The 14,660-nt window shown below is 37.6% G+C and overlaps 1 protein-coding gene across 1 annotated transcript in view; it reads right to left on the minus strand.

Annotated features, from left to right (window-relative positions):
• Positions 1-14,660, minus strand: part of COL5A2 (collagen type V alpha 2 chain) — a 104,030-nt gene that overhangs the window by 12,161 nt on the left and 77,209 nt on the right. The window contains exons 20-43 of the mRNA XM_065750692.1: positions 14,583-14,627; positions 14,384-14,482; positions 14,061-14,114; positions 12,862-12,969; positions 12,406-12,459; positions 11,616-11,714; positions 11,044-11,097; positions 10,500-10,598; positions 10,335-10,388; positions 10,181-10,234; positions 9,600-9,653; positions 9,002-9,055; positions 8,625-8,669; positions 6,748-6,846; positions 5,958-6,065; positions 5,784-5,837; positions 4,878-4,931; positions 4,707-4,760; positions 3,644-3,697; positions 2,750-2,857; positions 2,599-2,652; positions 2,372-2,425; positions 1,236-1,397; positions 1,018-1,125 (exon numbers count right to left, since the gene is read on the minus strand). Of these exons, the coding sequence (XP_065606764.1) occupies positions 1,018-1,125; positions 1,236-1,397; positions 2,372-2,425; positions 2,599-2,652; positions 2,750-2,857; positions 3,644-3,697; positions 4,707-4,760; positions 4,878-4,931; positions 5,784-5,837; positions 5,958-6,065; positions 6,748-6,846; positions 8,625-8,669; positions 9,002-9,055; positions 9,600-9,653; positions 10,181-10,234; positions 10,335-10,388; positions 10,500-10,598; positions 11,044-11,097; positions 11,616-11,714; positions 12,406-12,459; positions 12,862-12,969; positions 14,061-14,114; positions 14,384-14,482; positions 14,583-14,627 (1,782 nt within the window). The remainder of the gene's footprint in view (positions 1-1,017; positions 1,126-1,235; positions 1,398-2,371; positions 2,426-2,598; positions 2,653-2,749; positions 2,858-3,643; positions 3,698-4,706; positions 4,761-4,877; positions 4,932-5,783; positions 5,838-5,957; positions 6,066-6,747; positions 6,847-8,624; positions 8,670-9,001; positions 9,056-9,599; positions 9,654-10,180; positions 10,235-10,334; positions 10,389-10,499; positions 10,599-11,043; positions 11,098-11,615; positions 11,715-12,405; positions 12,460-12,861; positions 12,970-14,060; positions 14,115-14,383; positions 14,483-14,582; positions 14,628-14,660) is intronic.

Genomic DNA, 14,660 nt, shown 5'->3' on the forward strand with positions numbered 1-14,660 from the left:
CACAATGCACCTGAGTGACTGGAAGGGGTGGAGCCATTCCTTCCCAACCCTCATTTAAGGGTTGGCAGTGGAGGTGAGAGGATCTTACTGGAGATCCCTGCATAACTGCAGCCTTCCAAAGGTAAACAGATTCTTTCATTCATTTCTATGCCCATAGCTACTGTGTTAGGGTATATTTTTAACTAATGAAGCTTGGGACTTTACCATTCTGCTATTACTGCTGTGCTTTCCATTGCATTATTGTATATGCTGTTAGATTTTTAATAATAATAATATACTTCATGTTTTTAAGCAATTTGTGTTAGTCACTTCTTAATATACTTGTATTGACTAAAAGCTTCACTCCAATCTGTCTAGTAGCAGCTCACTAGTACATACTTCTTCTGTTGATGTCTGATGGCCTTATCCCCAGTTGACAAGGTCTTCCCAACCGTGGGAAAACATAATGCACTTTGAAGTCATTAACAACAATATATTTTTTCAGCCAGGAATAATTCCTGTGTCAAAATTATGAAGCAACCTTATGGATCCAGTACTAGTGACAGAACTTCTACACTATCTTTTTTTATTGATACTTTATTTAATGTATTTGTCCCTTGGATAACTAGCCTTTCTAAGAAATACTTCTAAATACTACAGTGAAGTAAAGAGTACAAATGGTACAATTTATGAAATTGCAGTTACAGAACACTTACATTCATGTGATTTGCAAGCACCTAATTGAACGCCCCTCTGGGGTGTTTTTTTCAAACATCTAGTTTCAAGTCAAATAAGAACATTTTAGCCAGATGCCTTAGCACGTAACTTACTCTTAACTGAGGTTCAGGTCATCCAGTAAATCAGAAATCTTCCACCCCATGCACTTTAATGAGATTTAGTTAATTCACTATTCTCTCTATGTTCACTCCAGGAATTTGTTTTCCAATTTTCTCTTCACATTATGGTGCACTGTGCTCTCAGTTCCACAAAGAAAATGAGAATATCCAAGGTTGGCAAATCTGTTTGGCTGTTACTTACTGCAGGACCTGGCAGTCCTGGCATGCCTCTTTCCCCTCGCTGTCCTGGCATACCAACAATACCTCTTTGACCAGTGGTTCCTGCAGGTCCTGGGGGGCCATCTGGTCCCTGAAATCCACAGGGGATAAAAGGATGTTACCATCATTTCTGTAGCAATAATATAACAAGACCAAACTTAGTTAGTCTTGGAAGAAGTAATGACATGAACAAGGACATACCGGCTGCCCATCTTCCCCTGCATCACCCTTGTCTCCAGGACCACCAGGTGGCCCAGCTGGTCCTCGATCACCCACGCGACCATGAGAACCAGGATCACCACGGAGACCTGGGGGACCTTCTTTTCCTGGCTCACCAATAGGCCCAGCAGGCCCTGGAGCTCCCTAAAGAGATTTTAGAACTTTCTTACAATTGACATTTTTCTAATCAGGACAAATAAACACAAATAAAAATTTTTAATTAATTATAAATACTCAGGGAGGAACAATGTGACACAGCCCAGAGGTAGTATAATTCCATTTACAGCAGTGCTGGACTCCCAGGATTTTAAAATTACATCCAAGCTCTATCTAGCCTTCTTCCTCATTCCATCACAATTCCAATCCCTCCTTTAAAAGACACATTTTGTTTCTTTAACTTCTACTATACAACTACTGTTAAAACATGCTTTGGCTGTTCTTGCCACTATCAAGCACAAGTTGATATTCAGTGTTTTCATTCACATGGTCTAAAGGAGTGTTGTCACTGACCCCACTTCTCAAGTATCTTGAAAGGACTTCACATTCATAGTGTGTTTTCCATAAACTTCACCTTTAGATAAAACTTACCATGACTGCAATTTACTTCGTACAAAAATTTCTCTATGAAGTTGAATCTTCAATTGTTGATCCACAGCTAAGTTTTCTTTTCACTAGAGAATTTCTAAAAATGTTTAGATGTGACAGATTGTGGCTTTTGTTTATGTTTAATTTTAATGGAGCTCATGAGTAACTCACTGATGAGACAAACTAGTAGAGGCCTCTCTTTTCTACAAACTCTCCTAATCTCAGTCACCACTGAAGAGAAAAAAAGAAAATCAAAAAGGCGTGGCAAGATAAAATTGTCATTTTGTTAACTCAGCAGAGTAGTTTGAGAACTTAACTCAAAGCCTACCTAATTTGGATATGAGATCACTGCAAGATTAGTGAGTTTTGTTTAATAAAGTAGGCTGTAAATACAGTCACAGAAGCCAGTGTTGTTGAACTGCTCTCTTCCATATCATCACATGATAAGCGTTGCTTCATGCTTCCTATCTTATTCAAGTTTTCAATGACTGGGTTATAAAATACACCTATTACTAAAATGACAGTTGACTTACAGTAGGTCCAGGAGGTCCAACTCTGCCAGCAGATCCTGGGAATCCAGTAGCACCCTAAAAAGTATTTTAACATCAACTTAACTAAAAGAAATAGAAAAGCACTAATGTTACCTGAAGAGTTCTTAGTGAAACTGCAAAATACGAGCTGAGATGTGCAATGGCACACGTATTGCATAAAGTTGTAGTATTACATTGTCTACAATCACCTCACAAAACAATCTACTTACAGGGGGACCCTGAGTTCCTCGGCCACCTTTCAGACCAGGAACACCTGAAGGACCCTAAGAGGAAAGGAGAAAGAGAGGGGGTGATAGGGAACATTCAAATGAAGCAGGATCAATCTATGCCACTATTCTCAGTGGATTTATTTGCACTTACTGGTGGACCAGGAGATCCAGCAAGCCCCTGTGGTCCTGGAGATCCAGCATCTCCTTTCTGTCCAGGTTCCCCAGGTTCACCTTTCACACCTGGCTGACCATCAGGGCCCTGTAAGAAATCACATAGGAAAGACTCCAGATCAGAGAATGCCACATCCCTCTAACCTAATAAGTTACCTTGCAGAGAACATGAAGAAGGCAAAATATAACAGAAAAACAAATCAGCCCACCAAACAGTGCATTTGTTCAGTAGGTAAATTCAAGGGAAATGTAACCATTCATCACAGTCTGCAGAAGATGACAGACATGGTCTTCTGAAAAGTCAGTGAAGTCAGTATTCACATTAAAAATATTTTCTAATTCATATTTTTTGTTTCTTTAGATTTTGTACTTTCCTCACCACCTGTTACATAGCTAAAAGAAACTGAACCAAAGTTTTTATTTTCCGGTCTTTTCTTCCCATCAGGGAAAGCAGGCACCTCATTCCTTGTGAGGGAAGGTTTGGGGTACTCACTGAAAATCTCACAAATTTTCTATTTATTCCATCAATTCATACCACCCTCCACTAGCCATAGAGGAAAACTTCGCTACCTTCAGTAGATGACACTTTACAATTTGCTTCACTTTAATCCCAAAGGAACAACTTAGTATATTCATGAAGATATGAAGTTTGGTGAAACATTACATAATTGTATCAACAGAACTATTTTCCAAGTGTCTAGGGTATTCATTGGCCCTTTTCACTACTTTGTATAGTGATGGGAAAAAGAAGCAGATATTTTCCAACAAATATGTGACTCACGTTCCAAAACATTGCAGTATTATTCATAATGAAGGAAACTAAATCAGTCAAAGCACGACTAAAAGAAATTCATTAGTGTTACAAAACACATACCGGGGGACCAGCAAAACCAACGGCACCTGTTGGGCCATTTTCTCCTCGGGAACCCTGGACAGAAAAAAAATACAAGCAATTGCATGTGAAAAAAAAATACTTTGTCTATATACAGTAATTTTTGTAGGTAAATAAGAAAATAAGCTAACTATTTACTATTGTGTGATTATATTCATTTAATAACAAAAGATGTTAACTACGATGCTAAGGCCTGCCATGTGGTTACAACTACATAAACTTTTGCAATTTAGAAACAAAAGACATATGCTAACAGTAGAACAATAGGAAGAATTCTGCTCACAGCCACTTCCAGTAGTAGCAGGATTAGCTAATAATACACATTCTAAAGAACCTACCATTCTGATCGGATACATCTGGGGAAAAAAAACCTACCAATAATTCAAAGATGTATTCTTCAACAAGATCAGATGGGCTGCAAACTAAGCTTTTCTCATAACATTTGTTTGGAAAGGGAGGAGTTGAAGGCTGCCAAGCTCCAGCATTCCCTAGGGTGCTGGAAGCTGTTTCACTTTATACTAGAACTGAGATAGTTCTAATTTATGACAAAGACATAATCAATTCCAATTGGTATGAAGAATCTAGAAGGGCTGAGCTTCTAACTCCTCAGACATCCAAGCCAACTATCAAGATCTCTAAAATCACAAATAGAAGTAAGAAGAGTTGGAAAGAATTAACACATTTAGATGAATCAAGATATATCTCTGTGCTTTGTCCTTCTAAATAATATTATGGATGCAGTAATATCTGGAACAGGCACACTTACAAACAAACTTAAAGTAAAAGTGGTGTTATTCTTTCAGAATTCAGGTAAATGAGGGTAACTCTAAGTAAAGATCACCCTAAAACAAGACAGAGAAACAAGATCTGGCAGCACTTTTGCAAGTGCACAATATCAAGACAGGAACTACACGTTTTGGCTACGAGAAGAAAAAGAGAGACAAACAGGAAACTATACAAGCAAATGATACAAAAGCTTGGATCAGAGGTAAATATTTGTAATATTTGTTAATTCATGTAGGGTAAAAAACAAACATTTACTCACAGGGTTTCCACGAGAACCAGGAGGACCAACTAGACCTCGAGGGCCTGGTTCACCCTTAAAATAAAATTTGAAGTTAGTTCCAAGTAACTTATCTGATGAGCAGCAAAAGTGCCAATAAAACACATTGATACTAAGAAACTTGAGTAGGGAACGGCATAAAAATCTGTTTACCTTTTCTCCAGTGGCCCCTGCTGGACCCATTGGGCCTATCGGACCAGGAAGACCCTTTTGAACAAATTAAGAAGGAAGTTAGAAAAGTGATGCTTCAAAATAATTATTTCAAAACCTCTGATATTATACTATTTCCATTATTTCTTCTTTCCTTTCAATTATTCTTTATGTCTGAAAACTTACTGGGTCTTCTGTATCTAAAATATACTTGCATTTCCTTTCACAGTGACCAAAGTTCCGTATCTCAATCTCGTCTTGCTAACCTTCATTCTGTTTCTCTACTAAGTTCAACTTCTCCATTGCAGCATTATGAATAAGGTCAATGATAAAAAAAAATAAATGAATAACAGCCCTGGCTTTATTTTGCATTCTCAGGAAGAAATTAAGTCATTTTTTATGTACTTAACTCAGAATACCTCAATATCTCTTATGCTAGTTGTTCACACTTCAATTTAAAAGCATGTATCATTACTTTGGATGATTCATATACATACTGCACACTCCTCTAAAGTGTACTTTCTCTCTTCATGGGGTAGTTAGGCAAATAAGTTCTTATCTCTCCATCCCAATTGCTCAACTATATTTGAAGATCCTACAGCACTAACCCTTTTACTTCCCTGTGTAAGTAAAATCTCAAATCAATGCATTACTTCTGGGAATCTTCACCATTAAAATCTTAACTCCAGTTATCTCCTGTAAAAAAACATGAGCTTGAAACAGACATACAAGAACACTGTGCACAGTTGTCTTGCAAAACTTGACCAGATTTGAAGCATCAGTGGAAATGCATCAACTCATCACGTCTCCAAGTTGAACACAGTTTAACTCTGACCTGAGCAACCCTAACACAGTAAGAAATCTGTTGCATGGAGAGCAGATATTAGAAGAGTTACAAGATTTACTTACTCTTGCCCCATCATTGCCAGCAGTACCTTCAGCACCTTTCTCACCTATACCGCCCTACAAAAAAAAAAACAACAGAAAGTCTGTTATGACACTGAATGCTGAATAGTTCACAGTATTGCACAAATGCAATCGTAAGAGACAGGTGATTCTACTTGGCACAGCAGAAATACTTACTCTGTCACCCTTCGGACCAGGAGTTCCAGCAATCCCTCTTTCTCCAGGCATACCTTGAAGACCTGGTGGGCCTGGATCACCAGGTGTCCCACTAGGGCCTGGGCTTCCCTGAAATGAATAAAGTGCAAGTTATTATCTATTCATCTGAGAAGTATCTTTGTCTCTAGGCTGCAGAACACAGTGCCTGTGTTGATGTCTCTAGGGTAGAGTTTTAAGTAATAATTTTCTTTAAATTTGGAACTTATTCACGTCCAAATACTTCTCATTTCCCATTGTGCTCCTCAGGGAATTCAGCTGTAATACCACAGTCCTTCCAAATGCATTAGAATGTAATCGTGCCAGTACATACTGGTGGACAGAACAGACAAAAAAAAAATGAGCTTGAGCTTCTCTCTGCCTTGCCCCTGATGTCTCATACAAAGCAGCAGCAGGTAGAAGCAGCAGCAAGGGGCAGAGATGTTTTATTTACGCTTTGTTTCTCACAGCTCGTATCTACTACATATCTCACATAACTGGTGTGATCTTCCAAGGCCCAATTAAATCAATTGCAGGTGGAGGAAAGATGTACAATTTTCAGTATTTACTTTTCAACGCTCAACACTGCCAAGTCTCTTAATGTAAACTGACATAGTACGTAGAACAGAGAGAGTTAGACATTTTTTTTTTAGTTTAGAAATGGTTTTGCCCTGATCTACAGAGAAGTATACACAATAAAGATCTCTCTGATGCTCTTGTGAACAACAGTTACACAAGACATCACTGCAGCAACACAAATCTCACTGTAGCTTACCTTTGGACCATCAGGACCATGTCCTCCAGCCATACCCTTTTCACCTGGAAGTCCTGATGCACCTGGCTCTCCCCGTTCCCCTGGATTGCCACGTTCTCCCTATAAAATAGATAACTATCATTTATTTACTAGTCAGGGCACAATTCTGGTAGCAAAAACCCCAAGTACAATATGAGCACAAAACTACTATTTAAAAAAAAGAGCCACTGAACTAATTCTACAAGGGCTGCTTCAAAAGTAATGCCTCCTATTTCATTACGCTGGCCTACAGTGTCAGAGGTGGATGTTGGTGGCATAGCAGGAGAGGTTGAACCTTCCTGCCAATATTCAATTACATTTTGTTGCCATGTGACAGATGGCAGCAGAGGGACAGTCTGACGTGAAAGAGCAGATGAAGTAAAGGTGTATCACTGAATTCCTCCATGTAGAAAAAAGGGCACCCAGTGACATTTATTGATGCTTCCTGAATGCCTGTAGAAACCAAACAATGAACGTGGGCACTGCGTTTCCGCAGGGACAACAGTGATGTGAAAGATAAGCCATGTTCTGAACAGCCATGCACTCTCACAGTCACGTCAAGACATGAGCATCTTAATCTGTGTCAATCAGAGGATTATGACCAGGGAACTGTATAGTACAGAGCTGAACATCAGCTTCAATGCATTGAAACAATGCCGGTAACACTGGAATATCACAAAGTTTGTGTCAGGTGGTTCCCACAAACACTGACACAGGAACAACAGGAATGTCATATGAAATTTTGTCAGGACTCACTGAATCAATAAGAAACTGATGGTGACAGTTTCCTGGATCACATTATCACTGCTGATGAGATGTCATGTCACCACTATTTGCCAGAGTCAAAACAGCAGTCCATGGAGTGATGACATGAATTCCCCATTGAATAATAAATTCAAGATGCAGCCCTCAGTGGCTGAAGTGATGTGCACTGTCTTTTGGAATAAGAAAGGAGATTCTTCTGGTTTTCTGGAACACTAACACTCCATCAACTCTGACCACTACATTATGATACTGATTAAACTGAAGGCTCAAACTTTCAGAGTCAGGTCTGAAAAGATAACTTTTCTCTTATAAACTGATAATGCCAGGCTCTGTACCAGCACAAAGACTGTGGAGCACACTGCCAGTCTTGGCTGGGCTGTTCTACTACACCCACCACATGATCTGGTGCCCTCTGACTTCCATTTGTCACCCACCACATGATCTGGTGCCCTCTGACTTCCATTTGTCAGGAAAGATGGATGTCACAGGCAACATATTCCTAGCAGCAATGCCACCATACAGCTATGAAACAGTGGATCACCTCTGCTGATACAGATTTTTATGCGCACTGCATAAAGGCTTTTGTTAAGTGCTGGTGAAAACGTATAGCTAATGGTGACTATGTTGAAAAATGGTATTTTGTAGCTGAGAACTTGCCCTTTTCAAATAGTGTTGCTATGAATTTTCTATCTACTGTACTACCTACAGAAATAAATAGGAAGCATTTCACTCAGAGCAACCTACGTAGGAGAAATGATTGAACAAAAAACATTATGTTTTTATTGTTAAAAGCAGGCAATACAGAACAATGCTCAGCAAAATAGACAGTCTTTTCACAGACTGTAAACCATTTAGTTCACATAGTTGTATCTGTTCACTTAGCAGATATTGATTAACACTACTTCATGAGCTATGGAACCATTAAGGGTGGTCAGTTTCATAGAAAACACACCACCTTTAAACATATCCATGCTTACAAATATTTTATTGGGGGCAACAAAGGAAAAACGCTCATTTTGGCTGTCAAAGTTCACAGTGAATCAACTTTCAATCTCAGAAAACTGTTATGAATACTTGTGAAGGAAAATACTTACCCTGGGGCCCAAGGGACCAACAACTCCAGGGTCTCCAGGAACACCCTATGCAGAAGAGAGCTCATGATTAGGATGAAAGCATATTTATAGCCTAATAGCTGTGAAAATTACAGATAATCATTTTCATTTCCAAAGTACTGTGAGTGTAAATGACTAGTTCTGAATACTATCTGTGCAGAACAAGAGAAGAATTTCCAACCAAGAACAATAAGATAGACATATTCTAGTAATTATTTTATCCAAAAGCAGTCCTTATAGACAGCTTATAGACTACATTGGTAAATATTTTGAAACAGAGTGGGAAATTAAATTACAAAGAGGAGAAAAGATAAATCTACCTTACAAAGTGATTTCTTGTAAAATTATACAGAAATTACCTGATCACCTGGCTTTCCTCCTTCACCTGGAGGACCTGGCGGCCCAGGTAAGCCCTGTAAAGATATGTAAAAATAAAATGTGGTTTTAATAAAATATGAAAAGTTATTTAAAGTCAGTTTTAAGACACTAGTAATATGAATATATTGTATACAGTACAAGATTATGCCCTCAGAAATCCCTAAGAAAAATGGTTACATGAATACTGCAGTGTATTTTCCCACTCTAAATGAAATCGCAGTTCTTTAACATTTGTCAGACATATGCATGATGATCCCAAAAAGTAACATTACCTATAAATAGATTGACTTAATACTTCATTATCAAAACAATCCTTTTGCTCCCTATTTGGAAAATCTTTGGAAAATCTCCAATTGAAAAATAGAAAAGGTTTTCTCAGTGGATACAGAACTGCCACTTAAGCCTTTTCCGTTTTCCAAGTTTACTGTACAGCTGATATGAAAGCTATGTAATTATTCTACATATTATTGCCATCAATTCTCAAGCTCTGTTTTGTTAAACATCTCTTGACTGAATTCCTAACTTAATTTGATTAATTTGGCTGTTTACTTTTTCTCATAGAAGAAGTAATGCACAAACCTGAAACCCTGTAGGACCTGGAGGACCTTGTTCTCCTCTTTCTCCTGCAAGACCCTGCACAAAAGGAATAAGTGTATATTAGAGGAGAAGTAAAGGAATTTTCCTTCTCTCTGAATATTCATTTTTTCAATTATGTAATTGTTTATTGTACATATTTACTTACACCAGACCAAATATATCATGTCAAAAATAAGGAGATAAGATGTATCTTACTCTGTATTTAAGATTCTCACCCAAAATTCTTTGCTAATGGTAAGACATTGAGTTCCACTAAAACCAAGGAAGCTAGAGAAATGAACTATGAAAAAAATTTGCCCTTTGCATTGTTTTGCTTTGTGGGCTTTTTTTATTTTTTATTTTATAATTGCCATAAAAGAACTTGTATTACCAATACATATGTGTTTAAATATAAAATTTCCCATTTTTCCAGTAATTCTTTTAGTGTTACTGTAATTCTTATTTGAAATCAACAGCTGGCGTGAAGACCAAAAAAAAAGCAAAAAAAATGTGAAGGCAGAAAGATCAAGGAACGGATGGAGGGACAGGAAGGTAAGTAGACAGTGTTGAAAAAGCTGACTTACTGGTGGGCCAACAGGACCAGATGGACCGACTTCACCATCTTTGCCAGGAGCTCCCTAAATAAAAATGATAGAGGAAAAAGCTTTGTGTTGTGAACATACATAACAGAAATGCATACTTTGTGTAATCACTTGAAATGATAACAGTCACACTCACTCTTTGTCCCGGGACACCAGCATTTCCTGCTTCTCCGGGTTTACCAGGGTCACCCTATAATTCACAGGAAGAAAAATGATTATTTTTACATATTGTTCTCAGCCGTTAATAAGCATGCTAATGTTTAAAGTTAAACAGATCTTGGGTTCTAGGTGTCATACTCACACTACTACCCTTTGGCCCAGAAAGGCCCATCCCGCCTGGCTGACCTCTGATTCCTATTGAACCTGCAGGACCAGGACGTCCATCCTCTCCAGGGCCACCCTACAGAGAAAAAAAAAGTTGGTGAAGATAACCAAATACTTTACTCTTTGTTATCTTATACAGTTTACATATACAGAATAATACTAGTTTTGTGCTACAATTATTGAAGTGTATCTGAAACAGAGCTACGGGCAGACAGGTGGAGCTAAACAAATATGATCTAATTATTAACACTGAGCCATTGTAAGTATTTTATTGTTCCCAAAAAAGAGACACGTAGAAAACACTGCAGCAGCTGCTAAACAACAGACGCTGCCCTAAACAATAGACAAAATGATAGGAACATTGATCACACTACATCTTGAGTTAGGAATCCAAGTTCAACACTTAAAAGAGAAGGTGAACTTCTAGAAATCAAGAAAAATGGGGTTAATAGAAGTAATTTCAATAAGATGGAATGTCCAAGCATCTGTGGCATCAGCTGAAACAACCTACTGCCACTTACCAAGGGGCCAAGTTTTCCTTCAGGGCCTTGAACACCTGGGTTTCCTGTCAAACCCTAAAAATGGGAATAATACTGGTGTTAAATTGTGCATATAATTCTATAACAATATAAGAGAAATACAAGAAAAATGTAAATAAACCCAGAAGATATGCTCAGTTACTACCGTGATAAAAATACCAAGATATTCTTCACACAATTTCTTCCCCATATCCAAGGTTCTTATCATTATCTTTAAAATACTTTACAGCTTCATCCCTCTCCATCTTCCCTTTCCTATTCCCCCTTTTGTTGATTTTCCACCTCTTGCACTTTGCACAGTGTCACATCTTTCAGCTGCATTAGCCAGTCTAAATCAGCTATCATCCTCTTTCAGAGACAAATGGAACCTGTGCCATTCAACTTCAGCAGAGACAAAAAAAAAAAGACAGGTATTCTGCCCTTTTGCTTTTACATTGTCCCACTGAAATAGGTCCATCCTTGTAAGAGCAGCTACTTAATTTTGTAAAGTGTACTCTCACCTTTTGAAGATGACATATGTCATGGTTTCTAATGTACTGCTGTGAGTTACTTACCCTTGCACCTGGAAGTCCAGGCTCACCAGGACGCCCAGGATCTCCCTGACCTCCTTTAGGACCAGAAGAACCTGCTGGACCACGCTCTCCTTGGGCACCCTACAGTGATATCAATAGACTAATAATTAACACACAGAACAGTCACAGTGAGAAAGCTAATCAAAATAAATATCTTCAAGTTTGGGACATATTTTTGTGAACAGAGTTCCAAAACATCAATTCTTTATTACTACTGCTGCTTTCCAAATTACTATTAAAAGTTGCCTCTTCCATAAAGCAAGTTTATACAATGACATTATAATCTCTGTATTTTTACCAAGTCAGGAATTATGAGAAACACTAAAAAAACATATAATGAGACACTTCCCTACAAGTTTTGTAGCACTTTAGAAAGCCAAAGACAGATAAAACTATCTGTTCAAGAGACAAGTTGGAATATGAAGAAACACCAAAAAAGGCAATTTTCCAAATAGCTGCATATTATAGAACTATGTATATGACAACAAACTATTACAAACAGGTTAGTTTCTCTTATCTATTTTCTTATTAGTTTGACAGACCAATAACATGGGCACATAAAATGAAAGCTGAACATCACAGGAATTGAAAGTCATTTCTTCCCATGAAATTTTAGTCTGAAAAATTTCTGACCATTTTTTGACATTTTTCAATTCCTTTTCAGTCTACTTCTGGTGATTTTAAGGATCTGCCCATTTGCCCAGAAGTATATGTTTTCAATGCCACACTTCATATATATATATATATATATATATGAAAACATTTCATTTACCTTTGGTCCAGGCAAGCCATCAGAACCTGGAAATCCACGGTTCCCAGGAGCACCCTGGGAAAAGTCATAGATACAAGATTATTTGCTACCATGTTATACTGTGCATTGAATACATGTATTAATATATCAACTGCTAAAGTAATGCAGTGTCACAGATTTCTTTCCCCATAAAATAATAATCAGAAGTAAGATCAATTCAAAATTATCATGCCATATTTTTTAGATCCCAAGCTTCAGAACGTAGTATTCAAAAAGATTACAGTCTATCACAGAAGACAGCACCCTGAAGTCACTAATCTGGTACAGAATCAAGTTATAGCCATTATATGATACTGTTAGGAAAATGAAGTCTGACCACACTCACAATCCCACATAAAAAATGTAAGAAAATTTGTGGTTAGGTCATGATGAGGATTTTTCAACTCTCACAAGACATTACCCTTCTGGATCACTTACCCTCTCTCCAACAGGACCTGGTGGACCCACTGATCCGGGATCACCTCGAGGGCCTCTTTTCCCTTCTTCACCCATGGGGCCAATGGGACCCTGGGGACCTTGTGGGCCCTATTGAAAGTTAAATTTCATAAAAATTCCTTGTTAAGCTTACCACTCCTCAAGCATATTGAAACAGACTATCTTCTAAATATCAAACATTTCTCCAAATGAAGGAGGAAAGAAAATGTAGTTCAATTTTGAATTGGTTAAAAAACACAGAATTTTGAAATTAGCTTTTCTCTTTCTGTATTTATAAACAAATACCTCAGTAAGAAGGGCAATATGAATTAATTCCAACTGTATAGTTTGGCTCTATGGTGGTTATTTAAAACACCTATTTGTTCAGACTCACTACTACAGAATTTTATTCATTATGATAAATTGAACATAACACAGAGCTAAAATTCAGTGAGATTCTTCAAGAAATTCTCAAAGATATGAGAAGCCAGTCAATGGTAAGGAGACCGTTATTGCATCCAAACCATTCTGTCAGTTATTGTGATCATTTAAACTACTGAAAAACTAAAGATAGGCAAGCCAAACTGACCCCAACTGTGTAGAACTACTTTTTTTTCCCCAAAATTCATAAAGCTAAAACATGAAATTAGCTATGCTTCCAAAGAATACTTCTCAAATATTAGCTATAGGATAAACAGTTATTTGTGCCATAGAATTATAAAAAAATCTATAATTTTAAAATGTATATCTATCTCTCGCTCTCTATATATATATACACACCTGAACAGGATATATTAAACGTATAGTTTTTAAAAAGATTCTGTTCTTATGATTGGGACACAGTTCTGAGTGACTTTAAATGCCTAGAAACATGTAGGATCCATTTTTCCTGAGATGAAGGAATCAAAGTAAAGTCACTCTGAGTGCTATAGAAACTTGAGAAAATGTACTAATTGGTTTCTGAGTTCTTTCAGGCTTATAAGGCCCATGCAGGATAGGTGATTTATAACATCAAAGGAACAGTTTTGCCATTCAGTCTATATACTGTCTAGCTAAGTTCACTGCGGCTGTCTTCCATAATAATAATTATTTGATAAACAAAAGTAACAATCTGAAATATCTTAAAAATTTTAAGTCTATTCAAAACATGCATACAAGCCTTCAGGATTCCTTTCCATCTTAAAAAGCATATGGAGACTTACTGGTTCACCTTTGGGTCCTGCCTCTCCCTTGAAACCTGGAACACCAGGGTCTCCCTGAAAGCAAGCACACAATTAACACACATGAAGTTAAAACTGTGCATGTCATTCATTCATTTTGGATTATGCTATGAAATAGAAGTAGACACTCTTCTTCACTCACTCTTCTAAGAAAGCAATAAAATTATTTCAAACTCACAGAAGACTTACAAGATCTCATTCTCAGCATACTCAAAAGGCACTTCACTACTAACTGATGTTTTAGTTTCATAGAATAACACATTTGCTACATATCGATTTGACAGAAAAAAAAAATACATCATTACCGGCTGCCCTCGAATACCAGGTGGACCAGTACTGCCTTGTGGTCCTGGGGAACCAGGTGGACCTAACAAGCCAGGGGGGCCTCCAGTGCCTGCAGATCCCTACAAATAGAAATAACAGTAAGGAAAAATAAAAATACTGATAAGGAAATAAAATAAATCCACTTATACGGTCTCTTCAACAGGTGACATGTTTACTTACGGTTGGGCCTTTAGCACCTGGAGAGCCATCCGTCCCTTCCGTACCCTAGAAATAACACCTCAATCATTAAAATTAATC

Source organism: Cyrtonyx montezumae, unplaced genomic scaffold (genome assembly GCF_038088225.1).
Source record: "Cyrtonyx montezumae isolate F1298 unplaced genomic scaffold, pur_monq_1.0 scaffold_7, whole genome shotgun sequence".
Lineage (NCBI taxonomy): Eukaryota > Metazoa > Chordata > Aves > Galliformes > Odontophoridae > Cyrtonyx > Cyrtonyx montezumae.